The 25,377-nt window shown below is 34.1% G+C and overlaps 1 protein-coding gene across 4 annotated transcripts in view; it reads right to left on the reverse strand.

The window, feature by feature from the left end:
• Cadps2 (calcium dependent secretion activator 2) overlaps window positions 1-25,377 on the reverse strand; it is a 512,216-nt gene that overhangs the window by 176,620 nt on the left and 310,219 nt on the right. For all 4 annotated transcript variants that reach the window (XM_026388720.2, XM_026388719.2, XM_026388718.2 and 1 more), the window contains exon 9: window positions 5,781-5,847. In XM_026388720.2, the coding sequence (XP_026244505.1) occupies window positions 5,781-5,847 (67 nt within the window). The remainder of the gene's footprint in view (window positions 1-5,780; window positions 5,848-25,377) is intronic.

Below are 25,377 nucleotides of genomic sequence, written 5' to 3' on the forward strand. Positions count from 1 at the left end.
GTCAGTATAAATTTCTAAAGAGAAGTTTACGGAGAGTCAAACAATCTGGGTGGAAAGTAGGGGACTTAACTCAAAGGCTTGTTTGCACAGAAATGACACAAACCCCACATTATATATGTATTTGCTGTACCTCTGGAGGGTAGGCTGGTAACTTGAAGATGTTCAACTCCTGTCTTTGATACTGCAATTAATCTGGGTTTTAGTTTAAGTATGGTCAAGTATAAATCAGCTATATGTTTCATACCAGGAGACAGGAATACTCTGTGTGGAAACAGTAATAAAGATATCTACACATATGAATGCATGCATATTCATAATGGCACATATACATACTCACACAGCATTTTAAAATGGAGTCTTGTAAAACAATTTTCAAAAATAAGTAAGTCCAGAAATATTGAATTCTGACTTCACAATATTGTACAATTTTCACTCACAGGTGCTCTGCTTGTTCATGTGGATATGAGATATACAAACAAGAGGGATCAGACACTGCCCTAGGAGCTAATCATGAAAATATCAATGAACAATTTTTAAGATACACAGGGAATATGTAAAAGAGAGAAACTGCATATTGCTATCACTGCATGGTCCATATGAGATTGTTCTTCACCATTTCTAGCCCTTTTCTCATTCCACCTTGCCTGACTCCTTCTACAGTTTTTGCTTTTGAGACTGGAAAATGCCCATTTACTGTTTTAGAGTAATTTTAAGAGTAAGTGTAAGTGTATTGTGTGTTGATGTCCAAGGGTCAGTCACATAAATTAATATGACCGTCATCATCATGATTTTTTTTTTTTGCTAGGGAAAACCCAATTATTTCAAAGCAAAAGTTATCTTAAAAATGAAACCTAAATTTAAAAGTTATTCTCTTTTGACATTTTGTTCCAAATTAACCCCACAACCAAGATAATTTTCAATTTTCTTTTCTATTTAAGATATGCATTTTGAAAGATAAAAGAACATACAATGAAACAAAATTACTAATAAAGATGACTTAATTGTAAAAAAAAATAGCAGCCAAAGTTTTGGTCAATATTCAAATATTCATGAGTCATCAAAATATTCATAATCTGCCTTAAAGTATCTGTGCCCTCTGACTTAGTGATTTCTTTACTATAGGAGTACTTCCACATATATACAAAGATGAATATATAGTAATTGTACATATAATGATGATAGCACTGTGGACAAAAAGAGAAATAATGTCTAAAGAAGGGCAATTATTACAAAAATTATATAAATCTATATTATAAAATATAATCATTCACTTGATGTTCACAAGGTGGATTTTTATATGTTGACATGGCAACTTCACTCCAATATGTTTTTAAAGGGGAGCAAAGCAATTCACAGAGCAGAAGTACATGGAATGATTCTGTTACGAATATCTGTGTGTTTGCATCTATACACACATACACACACACACACACACACACACACACACAGTTGTGCACACACAATACAAGTGTCGAAGGCCACACTATTAACCATGGTTAATTAGTTACTTTTCAGAATGAGAAAGGGATAAGATGGCAGCCCTAGGGTGCTGATGGCCTTTCCAGTTTCTACCTGTATGGTTCAGTTTTATCCTACACTAAGCATGTCCAATTTAAAGCACACAGCTAGACAGCCACCATCCTATGACTTTCTCCATCTGACAGCAGTTCATTTGCTCACTTCACATTATCTTATTGCCAGAAACAAACATCAGCTGATGTCCTAGACTAAACCTAGACCACATAACTGAACTTCACCATCTGTACTTAGTAGCACTATTTTCAAATATGTGAGAGGCATCTCCTGCAGCTGATGCCCAGGTGTGTTGATTCTTTTAGAAATCAATAGTCTGGGGCATCCACTTCTTTATGTTTAAAGTACTTTTTGATGGCATCTTCTTAACAGTGCTTCTCATATGTGTGCAGCATGTACTGATCACTCAGTGGCATGGCTGACTGTTTACATCCTGTGCCAATTCAGCTGATACGTAATTAACATTATGTCTTGAGAGCCTGCTGTTGTTTGCAGCAACTTCAAGTCCTTATTCTGACACATCAACAACAAGCAGTGAACACTTGATACAGGGCCAAGACAACATCGATGTTGCCTTCAGTTTCCAGTGATCTCACACAGAAAGTGGCCTTCACAAACACAGGGCTGTTTCCACTAGCACTCCTGATTCTTTACTGTAGGAATGCTGTTTTGCACCTCACAATGCTAATGATCCACAGTGATTATTATATATTCTGTTTGTCATCAGATCAGTTGTAGTTGTGTACATTAATTTGATTGTGGCTGTATGGCAGAAGAAATAAGACTCTCTACAGTCTCACAGAACTGAATTTGCTTGAATCCCAAACTAAACTAACCTGTGTCAATGACGTAATCCCTCTGCATACTGGTTTTCTTTACTGTACAATGAGGGTAATTATAATGCCAAATCAACCCTTGGATTTAAGCTGAGAGGTAAATAAGATAATGCATTAAAAGTGCTTTAAATAAGTACCTGCCACAAAGTAATTGCCTACTAAATATCAGATTTAATATAAAAATTATATTAATATGTAAGTGTTTCAGGAATTTTTAAATTGATTATAGAATATGCAATATGGGGCATATGGTTATTTGAATAAGTGTTAATAGAATATAGAAGAAATAATTACTTGGTTAAATATTAGAGTTTTAAAGCTGTTAAATGTTTTATTATAATGAACTACTATATAGTATAGTATCATAAGTATTTTACAGTAAAGATATTTTCTAAATATAATATAAAAGCATTGGACAAGAATAAGAAAAATGAATAAGAAATATATAAATTTAATTTTAATAAGATTTCAAGTATATATATCAAAATTGCTTTCTTTCAGTTTGGCTTGAATCAAAATTTACCTTTGTTTAAAAAAAATGCAGCCTCTTAGAAAACTTCAGAATCCACTTATTTATTTTATCAGGGTCAGAATCTAAACAGGAACTCCAACTCATCTTACTAAGAAGCTAAACAAATACCCAAATTAATGAGTAATCTATTTTCCCATTTTCTTGACTCTGATTTAAATCGACATTTTTGCTTCCGATTTTACTGTTTATTTGAAAGCCTTTGATAAGTCTTTTCAGCTCAGTGGCTCCTCGAGTGTTCACTTTGAACAATGACTTTGCAGCTGGCCAAACCTGACTCTCAATCAATTTTTATGAGCACAAATTCTTGGGCTGATGGCTAGGTCTCCAGCTACATCACTCATGTAACACACACTCACGAGTGGTGATGAGATTCGCATTATCACCAGAGCACCATTCTGCCCATGGCAGCAGCAGACACAGCAGGGGGATACTGTCCTCCCTACGAAAAACGACTCCTTCACCTTTCAATAATGCTGCCTGCAGGTACCCACCGACAAGCTGTGTGCAGACAGAATGAGGGCTGTCTTTAAAAATACTCATAGAAACTACCCAGTTCCTCTCAATGGGTCATTCTCACTGAATCTCCATACATATCCATCTTGATTTTGAAGCGAGTGCATTCAATTTGTCTTCCCATTACATTTGGAATTGAAAGGAAGATTCAATTGTTTAAAACTTCCAAGAGTTCTCAGACAACTGGCATGTATATTTTAATACATTCAGGAATGAGATTCTATGAGTGAGTGTGTATATATGTACATATGTGCACGTACATACATGGTATTTAAATATGACTTCAATTTTAAGTTGTTACTACAGGTAGAATAAATCCATATGCATTATGGTTTGGGGGGTATATTCCCTTACATTTTAATTCTGAAGCATATGCATTAACCATCTACTCTGATTTACACAAGATTTGCTTTTTAAAATGTAAAATATATACTTTAGCTATTGGGAGGACTTTTTATCTCCACAGGTAATTTTCTCCAAATACCTACCAATTAACAATCTCAAAGTATTAGGATTCCTTCTTTCATTTCTAAACTGTCTAATGGGTGATAATCAAAGTGTTCATGTCTATAACTTTTGATTCCTGTGATCACATGCAAGAAAATAAGAGAAGGGGAAAAAGATGATCTCCCCTGCCCCAAACTTTCTCTGGTCAAAAGCAGAAGGAGATCATTTGACATCCTAAAACTGGTCTACAAAAGACTAATTTTTACATTAGAACAATCAGTACATTAGAAACTCTTTGGGCCTACAGTTTTTAAACCAGATCTCTAGACTAACAAGTGTTCTCCGCTCATTGATTAAAGCAAATGAGCCATTGGACATTTTGGTTACTGGGTCACAGTCTCACTTCTTTCCTACATATTTCTACCAGTTAAACTCTATGCTTACTAAGAGGTAGCTTGGTTTGCTCCCAAACTGTTTAAGCCAGTAACACTAATGGAATTTTGGAATTAAATAAAATTCTACATGAATGTATAGAATATAACTGAAGAAGATTCATGCTTTTCAAAAACTCAACAAAGACCTATAACTGGGACAAACTTGTTGAATTTGATGTAGGTGAAACGTTTTTGAGATAGGAATAAAATTAAAATCTCCAGAAAGATCTACACTTAAATTGCTTTGTAAATATATTTAAATTATTGTACCAATGTAAAGTAATGAAACCAGAAAGATCACCCAGAACTTTAAACAGGGAACCCTTGAGCTCTCTAACCATAGATTAACTCTGTGTAATCTTTTATTAGATTAGTTCTAACCACATTTTAATTGGGAATAAAATGGGTCATGTGGCTGCCATATAGGCAAATCTACTTTTGACTGAATTTTTAAACTTTCAAGAAGAAATCATGGCATAATGGGACATTAATAGAGGTGATTTTATTCAACAACTGATGCATGGTGGTATTCTGGAAGATAGAAAATGTTAATTTTCCTTCCTTGGCATTTTACCATGTCAAGCTTGCCTCATGTGTTGTGGGAATAGTTGAGATTTTAGACTGTTCTAAGAATTCCAAGAGTGATTCTCTTTTCAGATATTTCCTTTGAAAATGACATCACATGAATTTATCACGAAATCAAATGACTTTTACTTGGAAAGTTATGATTTAATTTAAATTTAATTTAACATGTATGTTCTATGAGCAAAGGTTATCCATGATTTTAGAAAGCTAGCCAAACCATCTATACCAACAATCTTTAGTGAAATGAGTGGCATTGTTTGGTGAGTTTGTCAACATTCAGAATCTAGTCATCAATGATCAGCAGTCAACTTGATTTCAAAACATATGCATGTGGATTAGTAACCTATATGGCATAGTTGCACAAAAATGAGTGATTTCATGAATTATTATTTATCTTTAAAATATCAGCTGTTTTCAAGGGATGCTCTGGGAATCTTGCAGATCCTAAAATCCTTTCAGAGGGTCTGTAAGGTTAAAATGATTTTAATAACAATATTCAGAAGTTTCTTGCCTTTTTCATATTTATTTGCTCACAAGTATACAGTAGTGCTTTCCAGAGACCACACTCTATCCAATATTGCAACAAACTGCATGCAGAAACTGATATGAGAATATAGCTGCATTCTCTGATGCCAGACAACAGAGAGATGTGCAAACGCACCAAATAATGCCACTCATTTCACTAAATTGCTTGGCCTGGGAAATAGTTCTTCCAATTAAGAATGTAATTTAAGTTGGCATATAATGAATTTACTACTTTTATTTTTAAAGGAATTAAGTATTTCTTAAGCTTTTTTGAATACAGTAAATAGTGATAGATATAACTCACATAAATAAGTTTTAGAACCATGTCTTAGATTGATTATGTAACAGGAGGAAAAAAAAAAAAAAAAGACTAACCTGAACAAGGACAAAGTAACGTTTTTTCCATCTTTTCCAAACCTTCTGTCCAAGGGCATACAGATATCTGGTATGAAAAACAAACAAGAAAAAGAACATTTCACATGAATAATGTTGTGGTTCCTTGTAATCACATTTCTTCCATAGGTGTTTATCCTTGAAAGCAGCCAGCTAAAGGCTGTTTTCATTTGGAATCTGAGACAACACGCAGATACTGTGTTACAAAATGACTGAGCTTGTTCTAGGTTCTTGAAAGGAAATTGATTTATGTGGCTTATCAATTTGTCAGTCCTTACCACAAATTGAGCGAAGTAGGAGTTAGAAAGGATAATCAAAGAACCAGTTGGAATTTTATTCTTGCACATACTTCTTAGGAGAGACAAAGGCTACAAACTGAGGACATGGTACTAAAAGCTTCAGATCTCAAATGACCAGACTTGGATGGTGCAGCCAGGGAAGGAGCTAGCTATAGAGTCAAGAACCCAGGGTGAAAGGTCACTGTCTAGCTGGGTGACCCTGAGATGTGCCTATACTGATGTGTTTCCATTTCTTCATGTATCAAACCACAGGCCTGGATCTCCTGATTTCCAACATTTGCCAGTTCTATCATCTTAGCATTTCCCTGACTTAATGGAAGTATCTCATTTCACTTTTTTTTTTAATATGAAATTCAGATTACAATGAAGATGATGTTGTATAGTTTAGTATCATTTTACCCATGGCTTTTAACTGTCAGCTGTTATGTAATGATTAATGTGGTCAATCATTTGAGACTAAATTTTGGTTCTGAATGAATATATAGAGATATGCCGAGGTATCCAGGAAGGTAAAAAGAAGAGATTAAAATGTAACCCAGGGTGAGCTCATCAAGAAAATAACTATTTTAAAATTATGTCATGAAACCACATACACATCCCTCCTACAAAAGCAAAAATAGAGACTTAATTTTAAAATCAAAGAAATATGGTAAAAAAAAAAAAAAGAGTATCATGGGGCTGGGGTATAGCTCAGTGGGGGAGCACTTGCTGAGCATGCCTGAGACACTGGATTACATCCCATGGGCCAAAACTAAAACAAAACAACAAACACTGTGGCTAACACAGTTTATTTAGGGGCTTAAAGTCTTCAGACCACCTCTCACAATTTTCATGGCTGAAATTTTAGCTTCTTATTTAAATAATCATCTTTTGCCACAAACCAAGCATACTTCTTGTCCCCTTTGAATAGAGTAAAATGGAGTGGAGCGTTGGCTAATGTGTGGTGAAATGAATAGACACTCTAACCTGCTACCAGTAGGGAGGGTAACATAAGACTTTTCCTGTAGCATAGCACCACAATAAGAAGAACAGTCCTACTGTTTTAGTTTTTGATAAAATTAATAACATAGTGAATATCTCATTATATAATATCTAAAAAGAACAGAATGCAATACTACACCATCCTTAGTGATCTGAAAATTTTAAGAAATATAGATGCAAAATGAATATTACAAAAATACTAATAACAGTATCTGTGAGTAACATAATTATGGTAGATTTAAGTTTGCTGTATTTTCTAACTTATCAGAATCAGGGAAAAAAATGAGTTACTAAAAATCAAAACAAAAACAATTGGGTTGTTGCATTGCAAGCATCATCTAAATTGCTCAAATCAATTATACATTTTCTTTTACCCACATAAGCTAGCTGAAGCATCTGGTGAGCTTCTTTCTGCCACTCATGTTACCCTTCATAGCATTGTTTGTGCTTTTAGATGTCATGTGAATTCATTTAATGACTGGCAGAAATATCTACTCCTCTTCTCACCTGCTTCACTGTTTCTTCTCAAGGTCCCCTTAAAACCCTTTGCATACCTTTACTCTAGCCTCTAATTTCTCTTCTCTGGTTCTAGTGATAGGTGTTCAGCTGTTCTCTTTCTGTCTTTTTCCTACATAATTTCCCTCTCTTGAAATGCACATACCTAAGTTCCTATTACGGGGTTAACAGCAATGACCTCAGGAACTAGATGCTGTGGAGATGACAGCTGTCCTCTATAAAAGCATACCAACAAGATGTGTGCCCAGTAGCTGCCCAGCAGCCACAGAGGGCTTCTGAAAGAATATTTGCCTGTGACCACAGTCTGCTTCTCAGCTTTTTTCAAGTGTCTCACTTGGCAGACTGCTGGGCAACCAGTTCATACACAAGTGAATGTGAATAGTGACACAAACCATCAACACCACAAGCAAGTTAATGTGAGTTTATTGACAGTGAAGATCCTGCGTGAAGAATACCAGTCAGCAGCAACATCATTCAAAATCATGGATTAATAAATTTAGAATGTATGGTTTCTCTGAATACAGAAAGCATAGGGGTTGGTGGACACATACACATTGTATTTGGGAATGTTGTATTTGTATCACAGGAATATGTTATGACAAACAGAGCAAGAAGGAATCAGGGACGAGAACCAAGGTATACATGTGGGTACTCTAAAGCAGTTTTGGCTGTTGCATTTTAAGGAAAAATTCAGTTGAACATGTACAAAAGTGACAAAGGATCAAACATATCCAGAAACTAATTTGTTATATAAATTTTGCCAGCTCCCAATGCAAGAAAATAATAACATTTAACAAAAGATTACCTGCAAAATAATGTTATAAATATTATACAGAAAATAATATAATGTTTTTTCTTCTTAGTGTTTTCATATTAGATAAAATTCTAGTGCAAAAAATGAACCTGGATGAAATACAACAGCAAAATAACCATACCAAGTAAGAATATATTAAATTTCTCTTCAACACATTTAATTTTTTCACCATAAGCATGAATTCTGGGATCAGATACCAAGTCCCATTGTCTACATGCTTTTTCATGAGTATGAAAGCAGATTCTTGGCCTAAGGGACATATTTAAAAACCAGAGAGGAAAGAAGAGGAAGAAAAAAAAAAGAGTTCACCAATATTGGTGAAGAGTAAAAACCCTAAAAGCAATCTAAGGATCAAATGATTCGATTGTCATTAAAAGTGATGAAAAAAATTACTTATGTACAGAAAATTCTTACTAAATAAAACAAGCAGCCACACAAGCTCATATTTTATTTATGGGAAAAATCCAGAAAATTCAATGACAAGTTAAACCTGTAGTCAATATCTGTCTGGCGAGCTTAAAGATGGATTTCATATCCTTCCTTATGGCTTTTTTTTTGCCTTTTAAAAATGTGTATACTGACTATGTCTTTCTTCCTCTGTGTTCTGTAAGGATTATTAGCAGTTTACATAAAGTAAAATTTACCTGCTTTGGGTGTACAATTTGACAAATGTTTCAACAGTCATGTAACCATAACCAGTTGCTTATGGAACATTCCTATCTCCTCCAAGTTCCCTCATCCTCTTTATGGTTAATCTCTTCCTCACAATCCCAGCTTTGGCAACTACTGATTTGATTTCTGACTTTGTTTTTCATTTCCAAAATACCATATAGTTGGAATTATACAGTACATATATTTATTTGAATGAATTCACCTCAATGTGTTTATCCATTCACCAGCTGGTGGACATTTGAATTGTTTCCAGACATCTGGATATCAAAATTGAAGCTACTATAAACATTTGTGTCTTGGTGTCAGCAAATGTTTTCATTTCTATTGGACAAGTATCCAGGAGGATTGTTGTATCATATCGAAAGTGTATGATGGATTTTATAAGAAACTGCCGAACTATTTTCTAGAGTGACTGTACCACTTTGTACTACGGCTAGCAATATGAGAGGACATCTTGCCTTCTTTTTTTTTTTTTTTTTAAAGAGAGAGTGAGAGAGGAGAGAGAGAGAGAGAGAGAGAGAGAGAGAGAGAGAGAGAGAGAGAGAGAGAGAGAGAGAGAGAATTTTTTTTTTAATATTTATTTTTTTTTTAGTTCTCGGCGGACACAACATCTTTGTTGGTATGTGGTGCTAAGAATCTAACCCGGGCCGCACGCATGCCAGGCGAGCGCGCTACCGCTGAGCCACATCCCCAGCCCATCTTGCCTTCTTAATCAGAAAAAAATTATTATTATTTGACATTATGACTCCAAATATTTCTGATGTGACTAAGGTAAAATCTAGAGACAAGATCCTTTTCTTTTTGTCTTGAGGACAGTGGAGAGCTCTATAGGCTTTCATGGTGAAATAGGCTTCCAGCTTTCAAAGCTATCATCACATTGTGGAATTTGGAGCAGACTAAATTCTATAGACAAATGGGTGTTATTATCATTTGGGAGGGTTAGAGTGAGAGTGAGTGAAGAAAAAGAGTCAAAATCATTTGAATATTTGGTAATCATTAGATAATCAGTTTACCATATAACACCTGTAAAAATCAAAATGTATCCTCTCCTAACCCATCTTTATGCCTAGCATCACTACTGAATCGCTGTTTTTTTTTTAATGTTCAGTGCTATATTATAAATTATTTCTTTTATGGTATCTAAGATCTAATAGGTTTTTGAAATTTCAGGAAAACATGCAAAAGTTACATTTAGCTTGACATTATAATTTACCAGACAATAAATGCTGTTCCTTACACTTACTAAAAAGTGAGTTATTCTATATAGACTGTATTTATATCTATAACCAATATTTAGAGAATTTGCACATAATAAGTTGAATTGACTTCAAACAGTCATAAATATAATTTGATCTTTCTTTTATGATTTAGAAAGACCCTATAGTAATCTCAGAGTCATTATAACAAACATCAATTTTAACTGAATACTGTGGGGGAAAAATGCAGCTGATAGGACTAAATCCACTTATCTGATATATGATGGAAATAGCACTAATTAAGCAGATCCTTTATGGCTATTTATTTGTCATTTACTTTGTGTTTCATGAAAATAGTCCAATATTTTTTTAAGCCTAGTTTTCAAATATTCTTGTCCTCCACATTTAAGACAAATCAGTATCTTAGTGCTTTATGAAATAAAAATCTACCAGGGGCTGAAGTTATAGCTCAGCGGTAGAGTGTTTGCCTTGTACATGTAAGGCACTGCGTTTGATTCCCAGCACCACAAATAAATAATCAAAATAAAATAAAAGACCATCAATAACTTAAAAAAATATTTTTAAAAAAGAATCTACCAGGTAAAGATGTGGGAGAACATCATCCAAGAAAAGTATTTCCAGGCCTAGAAGGGGACAGAACCTTGGCTGGTGGGTCTGCTTTTCCTCAACATTTTGTCATCTGCCGGGTCATTACTATATGATTGATTCATATCAAAATGTCTTTTTAAAGAATATGTAAATCAGACCTGCCAAAATATCTGCAAGCTGGGTACACACGCTTAACTGGGATTGGCGAGACAATCTATAATATCATCCAATAAAATGAACATTTATCAAGCAACATAAGAGGAACAGCGTATAATGAGTACTGTGAATTTCTTTCACCTTAAACTAAAAAGCAGATTTGTTTTTTGGTGTGGTGGGGCTTTCACCAACCTATAGGATTTGGTTTTAAATAAGACATTTTTCCCTCTCAGCTTTTAAAAATTCTTTTGGTGAAGTTAGAAATGGATGGAAAATGAGATAACAAATAGTAGCAGTTTTTACGATCATGACCCATTCTCTGGTACTCTATTAGAATGTTGCCCTAGGGAAAAACTCCTAACTGAAGTTCAGTTTGATCCAATAATTATTTAAGAGGGGATACGAAAGAGTTTCTTGGATACAAAAGAGATTCTAATGCACAGCTTTCACAAGCACATATTTCTGATGCTCATTTGCACAAAGTATAACATGTTTTTTCCATTGAAATATTTATACTGCATCACAATACTCATGTAACTTAAGTATTTTGGATTATTTAAAAAGAACTGCTCAGATACAATGTGAAAGTGTTTACTTCCATCAATACATCCAACTTAAGTATTAAGTTGTTCCTCTGAACAAAAAATTGCCTGCTTAACTTTAAAATCTTCTCTTCTTACACAGGATTAGGTAACAAAGCAATTAGCAGCACTGACACAATGCTTGGATTTAACACAAGAGTAAAGCCTTAAAGCATTTGGTTTCATAATTGAGTATAAACACAGAGTAATCTTCAGGTATTAATGCCTTTTCTAGGGTTATTTCTAATGAAGAGCACTACTTGTTCCAGGAAATATGAATCATTGCTAGGGAACCAAGGCATAAAACCAAGGAAATATGTCTCTATGTTTCATTCGCCTAAACTATTTTTGTATTTGTAACCAGTCTAAGGTCACATTGCATCACTGAATATCAGAGATATAAGAAAATGAACTTTAACATTTTTATTGTATATTTAAAATATACTGGTAGGGGAAAGCTCCAGAGAAGAAAAAAGAATTTTGGTGTTCACCTACTTGATTTTTCTTTAAGAAAATAGCTAACAAGTCAAAATAATTACTACGAACAAGGTAAGTAGTATATTTTTTATCTTCTGCATATTAATACTTATGTAAGGCTATTATAATACCTTATTAAAGTTATACAGCATTTCTGGTATCAACATGATCCTTAAAAGCTAACTTAATAAGCCAGCTGGGTAATATACATACCACAGCTGCTTCTAAAAGTTTTGCTTGTGGACAAAACTGGCCTTTATAAAATTGTCTGTGACAGCAAAGATGAAAACTTTTCTTTAGATAAACACTGATCATTAATCAATATATATTCTAGTACCAATAAAATGGCTTTCAACAACATATTTACTGAATAAAATAAAATTTGGTAAAAATAAACATCAAGTAAAACAAAAATCAGCATAACTACTAGGCATCTCTTTTGCAAAATCTTAGGCAACTTACATTTCATCATGTGTTAACACTGCCAAGCTTATAAAACTATTTAAAATGCTTGTTTTTGCACAGTACATCTTTGAAAATATATTTTTAAAAAATAGACACACATGTAATATCTGTGATTTCTCTTCCTTTATGCCAAAACCCTCAGAAATGAGTATTACTAACAAAGTGATTTTCTATAAATACTGTATACTCTCTGCTGATAAGCATAGTAAAAAATGTTAATGTAAATTTAAGAACTCATTTTATGATTAGTTTTAAAAACTGAGATTTAACTCATCTTCATATCATGGTATGCATGTAATATAATCTGTATTCATTATATGGGTATAGCTGACACACTCTGCATCATGTTTGAAATAGAAACAGGTAACATAAAATAACAAATTTAACAAAACTTCAAAAACACTTCAAAAACACTTCATAAAACCTTTCTAACTTGAAGAATGTTCAAAGGATACTTCAACACACAAAAATTCTCCAAGCACATTACTAAATATTGTAGTTTAGCTTCAATTAGAGTGGTGGCATACAGTTCTAATAGAAAGGAGAATATGACAATTTATTTGCTCTGAGACCATGCTGTGAGAGTTCATGGTTTTACTTTACGATGAAAAATCATCACTAATGAATATTTGAAAAACATAATTGTATACATAAGATGGGAATTATTCAGTGCTTGGGGGAAAAAAGGACTATTGCTTTTGGCAGATCACTTATGAGTCTAGCTTTTTATTCAATGGAACAATCCATCTACATGTTGAATGATAAAGCCTTTTCTTCTACAAGGCTTCATTTTTCAAGGAAAAATAGAGAAAGAGAAAAAAAATCAATATATAGAGTAGTTGAGTCCTGGAAAGGGCTTTCTTAAAGAGAAACCTCAGTCAAGGTTGAAAGAGCAATTAATGCAGGCTCAAAAAGCTAGGCCATTCTGATAGAGTTCGGTTAACATGTGGCAGAAGTAATCATCCACTTGTGAAAATGATTTTCGGTTCATTCTCAAACACCTTTCAGACACTCATGATCCCATTTAACTGACAACAATACAGGCTATCTGTGGGCACCATTGCATTTGATGTGAAAACCAATAGGGACCAAATGCCCTCAGGCACTTGCAGTCATCCCTGCACGTTCTATGCTGCTTGCATAAAAGGAACCTTCTTTTCACTACATTCTTTTATTTAACTCCACAAGATTAAGTCTTTTTCTTTCTCTCTTCTTCTTTTCTTTTTTAGTTTTGGTTTTGTTTTCAGCTCAGTATGAGAAAAGACACTGATTCGAGACAACACCGTGACCTGCACATTATGAAATCTAGAAGTAAATACTTTCCAGTTGGTCTTTATACTCCTTGAATTCTTATGGGAAAGAGGACAAGAGGTGGGGGTGCAAGCAAAGGATCTTTGCCAAACAAAATTGTGTGGCAGTCTGAGAGAAATCAGGACTGAAGAAAAACCCCAAACTCTTGCTGTCAAGCAAGAAGTTAAATGTTTGTGCTGTGTACAGAGGTGACTTATAACAGCAAACTTGAATGAAATGAGAATCCTTCACTTATTGGACATCACATTTTATGGAACTAGTAATGTAAAAACCATCATTTTTCTTTTTTAAAAGTTTCATCTTCTGTTACTTAAATGTCAGATAAATTTCAGCGGATATGAGCATTATCAGATAAGTATAACAGTTAAGGTATAAAAACTATCTTAAAAATTGGTTTGCTGAAGAACAATCTAGAATATGAATAGAGGCAATTGTCAAGATAAGACCACAAGCCCCATTCCACCTTTAGATATTAAGGACTGTAGCTGATCATTCTTGAAGGGAACATTCTAATACTCAATATGAAGTGAATGCCCGACATCTAGACACAAAGCTAACTGGGAACACTAGGTAAATGTTCTAAGGAAGTAATTTTAAATAGCTAAACACAACCCAAATAATACAACCAAGTCACAATGAATGGCCAAATCTTAAAAGATATTTTCCTGATACTTCTCTTTGACAATTGGCCTTTGGCATTCTTTTATAATTCAATTATCAGAAAAAAGTGTCCTAATACCTATTTTTAAGGGCCATGATCTCTCCAATTATTATATTTATAAGACTATGTAAAAATCACATTTTTAAGAATTTATTTTTAAGTGGACAAAACACATATTTATGGTGTACAGCATGTTTTGAAATGCATGTACCCTGTAGAAGGGCTAAATGAAATTAATATATGCATTGGCTCGATAGACTCTACCCCAGAAAGTGTAATATGCAAAAGCATGGTTTCATATTTTACCTCAATTTACATGCTCTTAAAGTTTTTTTCTTTCATCTGTAGGAGCTTCACTACTTTGTTAAAAATTAAAGAAAATTAATGGGTTTTCCAAACAAATTATAAAATGTCTCAAAAGTGGATAAAATAAAACATGCAAAGAGGATACCAAGCAGCTTCCTTTACCCCCACCAGGCTAACCTGCATAGTTGGGTCTATGCCCTATTCCTTCAATAGAGGACAGAACATGCAAAAAGTGGAATGTCCCCGAGGGTCTAGTTTGACACATTCCAAAGGGAAGAAGGGAAGGATATTCTAAACCACTTGGCAAAAAGACTCTGGGCACCTGATAATTAGATGGAAATGATTCACTTATATAATCTTTTTTTTTTTTTTAAAGGATCTCCATTGTATTCTCCTTTCCCTGAAAATGCAAATGGTCTGGCAAGAAACAAAAGTTTTGGCAAAGTATGAATATGTTCAAGAATATGATGATGAAAAATTTCTTCTGTTTTAGGAATAACATTACCAAAGTAAAGAAAAATGATCAAATATATTTTTTAACATTATATAAAATATATGTAATACCAAATCAGCACAAACATTTTAGGGCTCAGTTTCTTTTTTCTGTAAATGGAAATATCTACTCCAGTTTCTTCAAAGTGAGGATTGAAAAAAGAAATAGGCATGTGAAATGCTTATTTTAAAAACTATATTCTAAAATGATAGTCATGAAAACAGTTTGGGATTCAGTGTTTTCTATAGCATAGTCTTGGAACATCTGGGTATAAGGAGGCACTATGAGGAAAAGGAATGGGTTTGGTGAGCAAATGAATGTGGAAACAATGAGTAAAACAAAGCTAATGAGGTTCTTATATGCCAGGACTTCTAAGTGCCTATAGCAGACAAGTGCAAGAAGACACACAGGGGCAGGAAAGGTGGGACAGAAGAGCAAAAAAAAAATTTTTTTTTTTTTGTCTACAAAATGCAGCGTCTCTTTCTTTCTTTTTAGAACAGCTTTTGGAATCATGCTAACACACACTTTGGTAATTAACTGGACTAGATTACTGCTAATATCTTTAAGCAATAAATTTATATAAGTGAGGTTTTACATTCTGTTTGGAATGAACTAATATCTCAGTTATAACTAAATCATCATTTTCACTTCTACCACAATTTTACTTGGAATGTGTGAAGATTCACATTCAAAGAGAAGAGACTTTTCTTTAAAACTTGTATTCTAAGCTCCATGGATTATGTTTAATTCCTAAATGGTAATGTTGCTCTCTGATCTCAGCTAATGAGGGAAGGCCTGAAAAGCTCTGAGATTTAGGAAACAAATTGCCTGTGTCCAACTTCTGGAGTGACACCTTCATGTCACTTAGTTACAAAGATATTTGAACTCCTCCTGACACTCAGCATGTTTCAGAATTGCCTTCCCAAAGGCTTTGTTCCACCTAAGCTATGTCACTTGAACTTCAACTTTATGCTGTGACCAATCATAATTGTAGCTAAGGATGGTGAAGTTCAGGTTTAGGACTTGGGGATTGAGCAGTGAGATATTCTTGCTGTAATTCCAGCTCAGACACTGTACTGCAGTTTCCGTGTGCCCATCCCTGCCTGGCTCCCTTGTGCTTACACGTTTGTTTTGATAAGCTGCCCCGCAACCCAGGCTAAGCACCCAGCTTTGCTGGGATTCTTGTTAATCTTTCTCTGGAACTCTGCTCTTGCATTCTGGGCATGTTAATTGGTCGTAGACAGTTCTGTGATTGCTCACATGAACAAACTGCCTGTGCAGAGCGCCTTGGATACTTTTCCTGGCTCACGCTGACATCAAGCACTCTGCTGTACAAACACTCTCTGGGCTCTTGCTGCTCCTCCAGGTGCTTGAGTGCTGTTCCTCCTACCCTTTCGGTCTGGCACATCTTAGCTTCATCCTTTCCAACACCTCCTTTCAATGGATTTTGCTTGAGTCTCACATTTCCCATTTGTTCACCTGCCTTTCTTGGAGCAGCCTTTCCTGACACTTCACAGAGTCACACTCCTCCTGTCTTACATGCACAAGGTGACATGGGGACATTTCTTCCATATCCATGGCCTGAGCCATGCCCTCCATGAGGGCCACAATCGTGTCAGTTCCTCACCACTCCATCCTCATTGCCCGATACTGAGCTTCTTTATGGCATAGTGCATAAACTCTATGGCTAATCCTAGCTTGGTTATTAAGAACAAAACATAATGAAGCAAGAAAATTTTAAGCAAAAAATTATATGATGTGTCTCAAAAGAAGAGAAAAAGACTTGGGTAGTCTGGATGTTTCATAAAATTGCTTTTTTATATACTTATTTGTATCAAGAAAAATCAAATAATTTTAGCAGCAGAGTGTTACCCTAAATGTTAACTTAATGCAGAAGATCAAAACAAAACGGCAGTATGGAGCTGCTGACATGAAAGTCTGCATGGAGCCTCAGAGATCCAGCACACATCACACCTGACCCCAATGAGAGGTTCCTAGGGCTTCTGCACCTCGGACAAAGTAGAATATGTCTACAGATCCCCAAACAATTCCTGTTAGTATGCTTTTCAAAATGATCTTCTGATGTGTGAGCTTTGTTAGAACCCATTGTTGGAATCGTGGAAGGACCCATGATTCAGTACCTCATTTCTCTGCTGGCATTCTGAACAATTTCACTAGAGACAAATGAGTTGACAGAGAACAAAATGCTACCTTTGATACTGATGGAGACAATACTGTAGAGCATGATTTACTTCTGTAAGTAGTGGGCTTCCTTACAAGGTTCAGTATCATTTCTAGACATGCTTTTGCATAGCCCAGTCACAGGCAGTGCTGGAAAAGACAGGCCTATGCCTAGGGAGATCCTGTCCACAACACACATGTGGGGAGATGCAGAGAACAGGGACTTCCTCTAGACAACTTACTTTTAAAGGACAAATAGAATATAAAGAGCTTATCTATTCATGTCCAGTTTCTGCTCTCAAGTTAACCAATTAGGTAAGTAAAGGAAAAGGGAAAAGGCAAGAGAGAAGAGAGGTCAGGAGTAATACAGCAATGGGTATCCCATCATATGGAAGTAAATGGTGAGGATGTAGAATAATTTTTTTTTTCCAAAATAGAGATGAAAGAATGAAAATAACCTGTGGGGTATCGGAGGCAGAGATAAAAGCACAAAGAAAACACAAATTATTCTCTTAGGTCTAACATCCCTTTAAGCTGCTATGTACCCAGAATGAACTTTACTTTCCTCATCTGTAAAACAGAAATAGCAATACTTGCCTTTACCACAATAGGCAAATATAATTACATATATCTAGCAGAATGATGCACCCGAAGGGGCCTTTCAGATTATAGAGTACAATGAAAATCAAGGCATAATTATTAGTAGTAGAACATCCCAGAATATATTTCAATCTATTTTTTTTTGAAGGACTAAAAAATTTGGGTGTGGAGGGTTGGTGATGACTTTTTCTTTTCTTTTTTTTCAGAGAGAGAGAGAGAGAGAGAGAGAGAGAGAGAGAGAGAGAGAGAGAAAATGAGAGAATTTTTTTAATATTAATTTTTTTTTAGTTCTCAGCGGACACAACATCTTTGTATGTGGTGCTGAGGATCGAACCCGGGCCAGACGCATGCCAGGTGAGCGCGCTACCCCTTGAGCCACATCCCCAGCCCCGGTGATGACTTTTTCAATTTTGTCCCTCATTAACAAAAAAGTTTTGAGCTGCTGGGAAGAGAAACTTGAGTATACCTTTTCCTAAAATGAACCATATCTATGATTCTATGATGTCAAACAAATCATAACAACAAAAGCTACCTCTTCTTACTTATTAGGCAAAAGCAATATTTCCATAGAGGACCTGCATTAAGTATGCAAGCTACTGAATTTTTTAGTTTTTTTTTTTTTTTTTTTTTTTTTTTTTTTTTTTTTTTTTTTTTTTTTTTTTTTTTTTTTAACTGGGGATTGAACCCAAGGGTGCTTTATCACTGAGTTACATCCCTAGGTGTTTCTATTTTTTTTTTTTTTTGAGACAAGGTTTCCTATTGCTTAGAGCCTTGATAAGTTACTGTGGCTGGTTGGAACTTGTGATCCTTTAGTCTCAGACTCCTGAATTGCTGGGATTACAGGTGTGCACCAATGTGTCTATCTTCTTAGGTTCTTAAGAATATGCTATTTAACCAACCAAACTTTCTAGACTATTACAGAAAAATATCCATTGATGTTCAGTTTTTCTTTCACACATATTTACTTATTTAGAGGCAAATGAATAACAGAATAAAGCCAGTAGTAAAAAGGAGTCATGTCTGATAAGGTTAGGATTCAAGTTGTACTAAGTTTTTATGACGTTTATTTTTATCCTGTAACTTTAATCTTAAGAATTACATTTTGAAATGTATTTGCTTAAAATCTATATCCACAGTATTTTTGTCTGTGAATGCAGGATAGGATGAAAAATGAAATCCAGATGGTTAATATAAAAAGAAAACCTTTGACATTTACACACATACTCAGAATTTCAAGTCTCAGATATTTTTGGTAAAAACTGACCTCATGATATCTGTGATTATCCATATACTATTATACATTAAAGTTTTTGTATATTAATTTGATAAAGTGTCTTGACAAGTTTGATATGTCCAAAATGAACTACCACTAACCTTCTTCTAACCTTTTCGTTTTTACATTTTTAAAGAGAAAATGTCTTGAAGGTTATTTAATTCTACTTAAATAGTGCTGCTTTCATTACCAAGTTCTCTACTTTTCAATAGACAGTATTTTCTGTTATGGGGGAATGCTTGCGCCATCTATTGAACAAATGTATATTGCTACTTTTGTCAAAGTAAGTCTATGCCACCACTTCCAAAGATGCTTGTGAAGTTGTTTCCTTTAAAGAGCAACTTTGGAACAAAATCTGCTCCTTTTCTTTTAAGGCACATGTCAACATAAGGAAGCTGTAACTTGTCCCCAAATAATTCTAATATACATGAGTTCAAATAACACAATATTTTTTTTCTTAATGGAATCATTTTACAGTTACACATTCATAGGCTGACATGGATATATATAAAAAAAGCAGGACACACATAATTCAGAGGCTGGGGTTGCAGCTGCTTAACATGTGTGAGGCCCTGATTCAATCCCCAGCACCAAGCATTAACAATAACTAAAATACAGTTGAGAAAAAGAAGTAAAGCATAGCATTATTCTATCATATATATATATCCATTTATATATCTATATATGTGTATATATAATGTGTATGTGTATATATATCTCTGTGTGTGAATATATACACAATAGAAAATAATTAAAGTCTAATGGTGATTCTAGATTTTTCTCACAACAACAAAATACAGTGGGTAAAATCAGTCTTGAGAAGATCATGGACCCTAAATATCTTTTGCCTCTCCTCCCTCTTTTTTTTTTTTTTTTTTTGGTGGTACTGGAAATCAAACCTGGGTTTGATCATACTAGGCAAGCACTCTGCCACTGAGCTACATCCCCAGCTCTCTTTCCTCCACCTCTTTATGGTAGCACAACCTAACCAGTAGAACTGAAAAGAAATGCAGTATGTCCAGTTTCCATCAAGAACGTATGTTATTCTTCCCTAGGAAAACAAAATGAAAACTTCTGTCAAAATCCTTGTCAAAATTTCATATGTAAGTAGAGAGTCTGATTAAGCTGTTAGCACATTTCTATCTGCTTTTCAATATGATGCGTGAATTATTAGAAAGTTAACAATAATTACACTGAAATGGCAATTAACTAGAAACCAAATAATTTTCATCTCACCAAAGGTTTCTCATTTCTTTCCCCTTTGCCCTATGCTTGGAGAAAAATAACCAAGAAAACAAACTTACTTCAGATAATGCAAGACCTAGCTCGGAGTTAGTGCTATTTAGTGATAATTGATTAATTTACTATTTACACTATGCAATGGAGAACAGAACATAAGCTCCTCATAAATAATCAATATAAGGTAGGAGACAATTATGAAAAGTAAAGATAAATTATCATGGGAGTTTTAGGAGGGAGAGAGTTTTAGACAGATGAATATAGGTGAGTAAATTATCCTTCTTAGTCCATATACTTATGAGCTTTATTTTGAAAAGCAATAAAAATTCTAGTAAATTAAAAAAATTAACACTCAAGTTAGAAATAAAAAAGCTTCCAGCTAGACTTAAGGTAACCTTATTGCACTAGCATTCAAGAAAATTAAGCTTTACTCTACCTGAAAGCAGACACAAGTAGCAAAGGGGGGATTATAGACTATGTTAATTAATATCTGTCATGATATATACATACTGCACCAATACTCTTAACCATTCCCAGTGCATTTCATTGTCAATGTTCTCCTTACAACAAGTTAATTATAAAAAATGAATTTACAAAATTCCAAGCATTGTGTTTTGTTCTTTACATGCCTTATTGAAGTTACTGTAATAATATTATCAGAGTGGTACCATTTAATGCTACATACAACAATAAATGCATATTATAATTACCTCTGATATTTTAATATTATAAATCAAAGAATCTGTAAGTATTAATTAGCAATATTCATTGGCTAGCTATACTTTTTGACTTTGCTATAAGACTCACTTTATCATTATAGTTAATTATAAAGGGTCAGTCTTTTGTTACTACTTACATATGAACCTTTCTCTTTCAGGTGGCTTCCTGTATCAATGGTGAAGGTAGTTTTGAGCTGAGATCCAAACCATTCCTTGCATACTGGGGCCAGTCACATTCTGTGCTAGATAGATAGGTTGTGAATGAAAAATCATTGGCATAGGCAAAAGGTAGTTCCCTGGTGGTGAGAGTTAAGGATCTTTATTTGGAAAAAAAGTTTAAGAGTACTACAGTAGAGAAACTTCATGAGGTGTCACCTCAGGTCTTGAAAGGAGGAGGCAGTATCACACAGTGTAGACAAACAGCTCAGAATCCACCAGTATGATAGCGAGCTTAACTGGTAGTTTCTTCTATTCTCTGTGATTATTTTCTCATTTTACTCTCCCTCAGCATAAAGATTTTTAGAAGTTCTACACTACTTAAAGTACCCCAAAAGAATCGAGGGTCCAACAGAAAAGAAAGACAACAAGGAGGAAGTAAGGCTGTCTGAGGCCTGGCAGAGTGTTAAGAAGGGTGTGAGAGAATCCCTGGTGTGGAAGGAAGCTCAGAATTCAAATTCTAGCCTCACAGTCCAGTCATCTAGATTTCTAGAAGGTTCTCCTTCTAAAACCAGTGGTCTGGACTTTTCTAAAGATAAGGGGTACTTTCTTCTTGTAGATTCAACTAGTTCTTAAGAACAGAGCAACCAAATTGATGATTTATTTAAAAAAAAGAATGAGTGTAGTCACTACACTAATATTATACTTAGAGATTAAAAAAGTCCTAAATCTGGTCTCAGTTGAGTTTCAGTTTTTCCTAATGGTTAAAGGAGGCAATTATTGGTTTCCTAATTGTTTGAAAGGATTATCCAAAGGATTATATTACCTGGTGCACATTACTTCATTTTCATAATTATAGAGATGTTAAAAATATTGCTAGCAACATTATCATGCAATCTAGACCATGTCTCTGATATTATCACAATGGTTAAAGTTAAGAAATTATAGGAACTGGCTGATTTATCTACCTAATATAAAACAAATAATTTATCCAATTTTTTTTATCTGATTAGATTTTTTTGGAAGGTGGGGGAGATGGGAATAAAAGTGACTAATCAATTAATAGTTCTAACTCATAAGCCCAGTTGTATGATCATGAACAACAACAAAAAAATAGCGTAAGTCTTCAGTTAACTTATTTTTTGTTAACATAGAGCTTCTCCTAAGAAATGAATTTTCACAAAATTGCAAACATATTTTATAAGCTAACCCCCGATAAATTTCTCAACAGTTGGAAACAAAAGAGTATTTTTGCTCATTTAGTGGTTCTTAAATGTCAATAAGCAACAAAATCTTACATGGAAAGCTTGTAAAAATGCAGATTGCTGGGTCCTACTCCCAGAGTCTCTGGTTCAGCAACCAGACCTGAGACCCTGCATGACTAATTGGTTCTCAAGTGAGGCTTCTGATCCAGTGGTTACACTTTGAGAACCAATATTTTACTCTATGCTTATACTTAAACAAAAATGAAAAAACCTGAGCCATCTTTATGCATTTCAAAAGTATTTTATCTAAAAGTATGTAATTAGATTTCCCGATAGGATATGAATAATTCTTCTCACTGAAATAAATCAAGAAAATTTTTTTTTCTCTTTATGTTCTTAAATTTGCTCCTAGTGCCCCCAAGTGGATGAAAACATTACTAACAAGAAGGAAAATAATTCTCAGAGGACTGGGACATGTAAATGTATCTCTGCATTTGTTAAAATGTTCAAACTGAATATTTTCAGCAAAGGTTAAATAATTAAATGCCCTTTGCCCTCCATAAATATTTTTATAAAGGCCCATAAGTCTTTCACTTAATCTTTTATTTGTAAAACATACACATTGGGTCAAGAAATCCCCAAATCTCTTTTAACTCATAAATTCTACACTGATATAAAGAAACAACAAATCTTATTTATAATAAAGTGGAATGTAAAGACTAGCAAAGAAACCACTGTTATTGTACGTTCTTCATCATGTAGTTCCTCAAATTTTTGATAATATTACAATAATTCACTTAGGGTTCAAGAAATGATTTGTACTTAAGTAATTGAAAATAAGGCCGAGGGGCTAAATTTGCCATGGCTAACTACCCCCTCCCCAATACAGGATGCTGACAGTAGTCTATTTGTATCAGATCCTAAAGGAAGTTTTTGGAAGAAGATAAAATGTTCTTTTTAGGTATAATCAATAATATCTTTATTGATATATAAGAAACAATTTATAATATAAAACACTGGTAAAGAAGCTTGGAGTTCAGAGGCTTGATATTGATTGAATCTTTTTTTTTAAAAATTAATTCTCTTACCTGCATGGATGTATCTATCGCCCTTCCACAATTAGCATTTATATGTCTGTTTCTTCACTTTTCATCATTCTTTTAATTTCAGAAAAGGCTTTTCTATTTTAAATTTATCCCAATGGACTCAAATTTTTGTAGCCACTCATGTGGACAGTTCATTCTGCATAATAGGAGGATGGAACTTTAAAGGGGCAGAAACACAGAATTTGGTGGCACCAATCAGTGGCACTGGCAAATGCTGTAAGGGGGCTAATGAATCCATTTACCTTTTCTGTGTTTTCTTTAGCTTGCTTATGCACATGTATTTCTCATACGAAATACCCAGTAAAGTCTCATGTTATTTTATGCCAATTAACAAATTGCTAACATGTCATGTTAATAAAAAAAGCAATTGACCTAAGTAGAAGGGCTAATTAAATGGAGTAAGATAATTAAACGATTCTCAATATGTAATCAAAAATTATGGCTGGAAGTGTTTCACAATGTTGTCTTTTTGTTTTCAAGTATCTGCCTATCTGCAAAATTCTAATCAGTGTATCCATATGCATAAAAGACAGATCCAGTGCAGATGTTAATTTGTTGCATGATAGAAATCAGGTGTTCAATTACAAATAATGGGGTGTATGAGAGAACGTCCAAGATTTCCATTTAGCGGACTGCATGCATCTGAGCCGACAAATGATTGGAAAGTATTCATATTGGAATTAGCTACTAACATGCACCCAAGGCACATTACATTCAACTCCTTTATTATCCTCATTATATAATATTCACATCTCCAGCCCAGGGTGTTACCTAATTTGCCACTGATTTAAGAATTTGAGCATTTGCTGATCTAAATTCTATTTATTCTTTTAAAGGAATGATTTTGATTCTTATCTAATCAGGAGGGATTTTGTTTCTGAATCTTACATTTAAGCAATCAAAATCATTTGCTTTTGTATTAAGGTAAATGCTCTGTACTGGTTACCTCAAAATATTCTAAGCTTTTAAACTAAGTCTACTTTTCAACAATGACTTACACAGCATCTCAATGATATTTTGGCAAAGTAAGACCACAGAGGGGATCAGCTTTATTCACTTGTCTGAAAGACATTACGCACGCACATTTGCTTTTTATATAATTCACACAAAGCCCTAAGATTAAGATGTATTCATGAATTAAAATATTCATCATACTAGAGACTGATAGAATTCTGAGATGAGGAATAAATGTCAGACTAATGCCAAATTTTTATCTTAAATCAATATCCTACTATTTAGAGTTTGAAAAGTAGTTATTGAATAACTAATAGGATCATGCCTCAAAAACCTCAGTGTCAGATAACCATAGATGAGACCACAGAAAGATCATTTGATTAGGTGGCAGAGTATTAATAGTGTACAGCGATGGGGACTTCATTACTTTAATAAAGAGCACAAAGAAGGTTTTTAAAAAGTTCATTACTTTTTCATTCCTCTCATTTTCTTATTTTAGTAAAATTAGTTTCAATTTTAATGTGACTAAGTTCCCTACTCATTAAAAAACAAATACTATTTCTCAGTACGTGGCAACTAATAGAGTCTCCAAAATTATGCAAAGATAAT

This window comes from Urocitellus parryii, chromosome 3, assembly GCF_045843805.1.
Source record: "Urocitellus parryii isolate mUroPar1 chromosome 3, mUroPar1.hap1, whole genome shotgun sequence".
Classification (NCBI taxonomy): domain Eukaryota; kingdom Metazoa; phylum Chordata; class Mammalia; order Rodentia; family Sciuridae; genus Urocitellus; species Urocitellus parryii.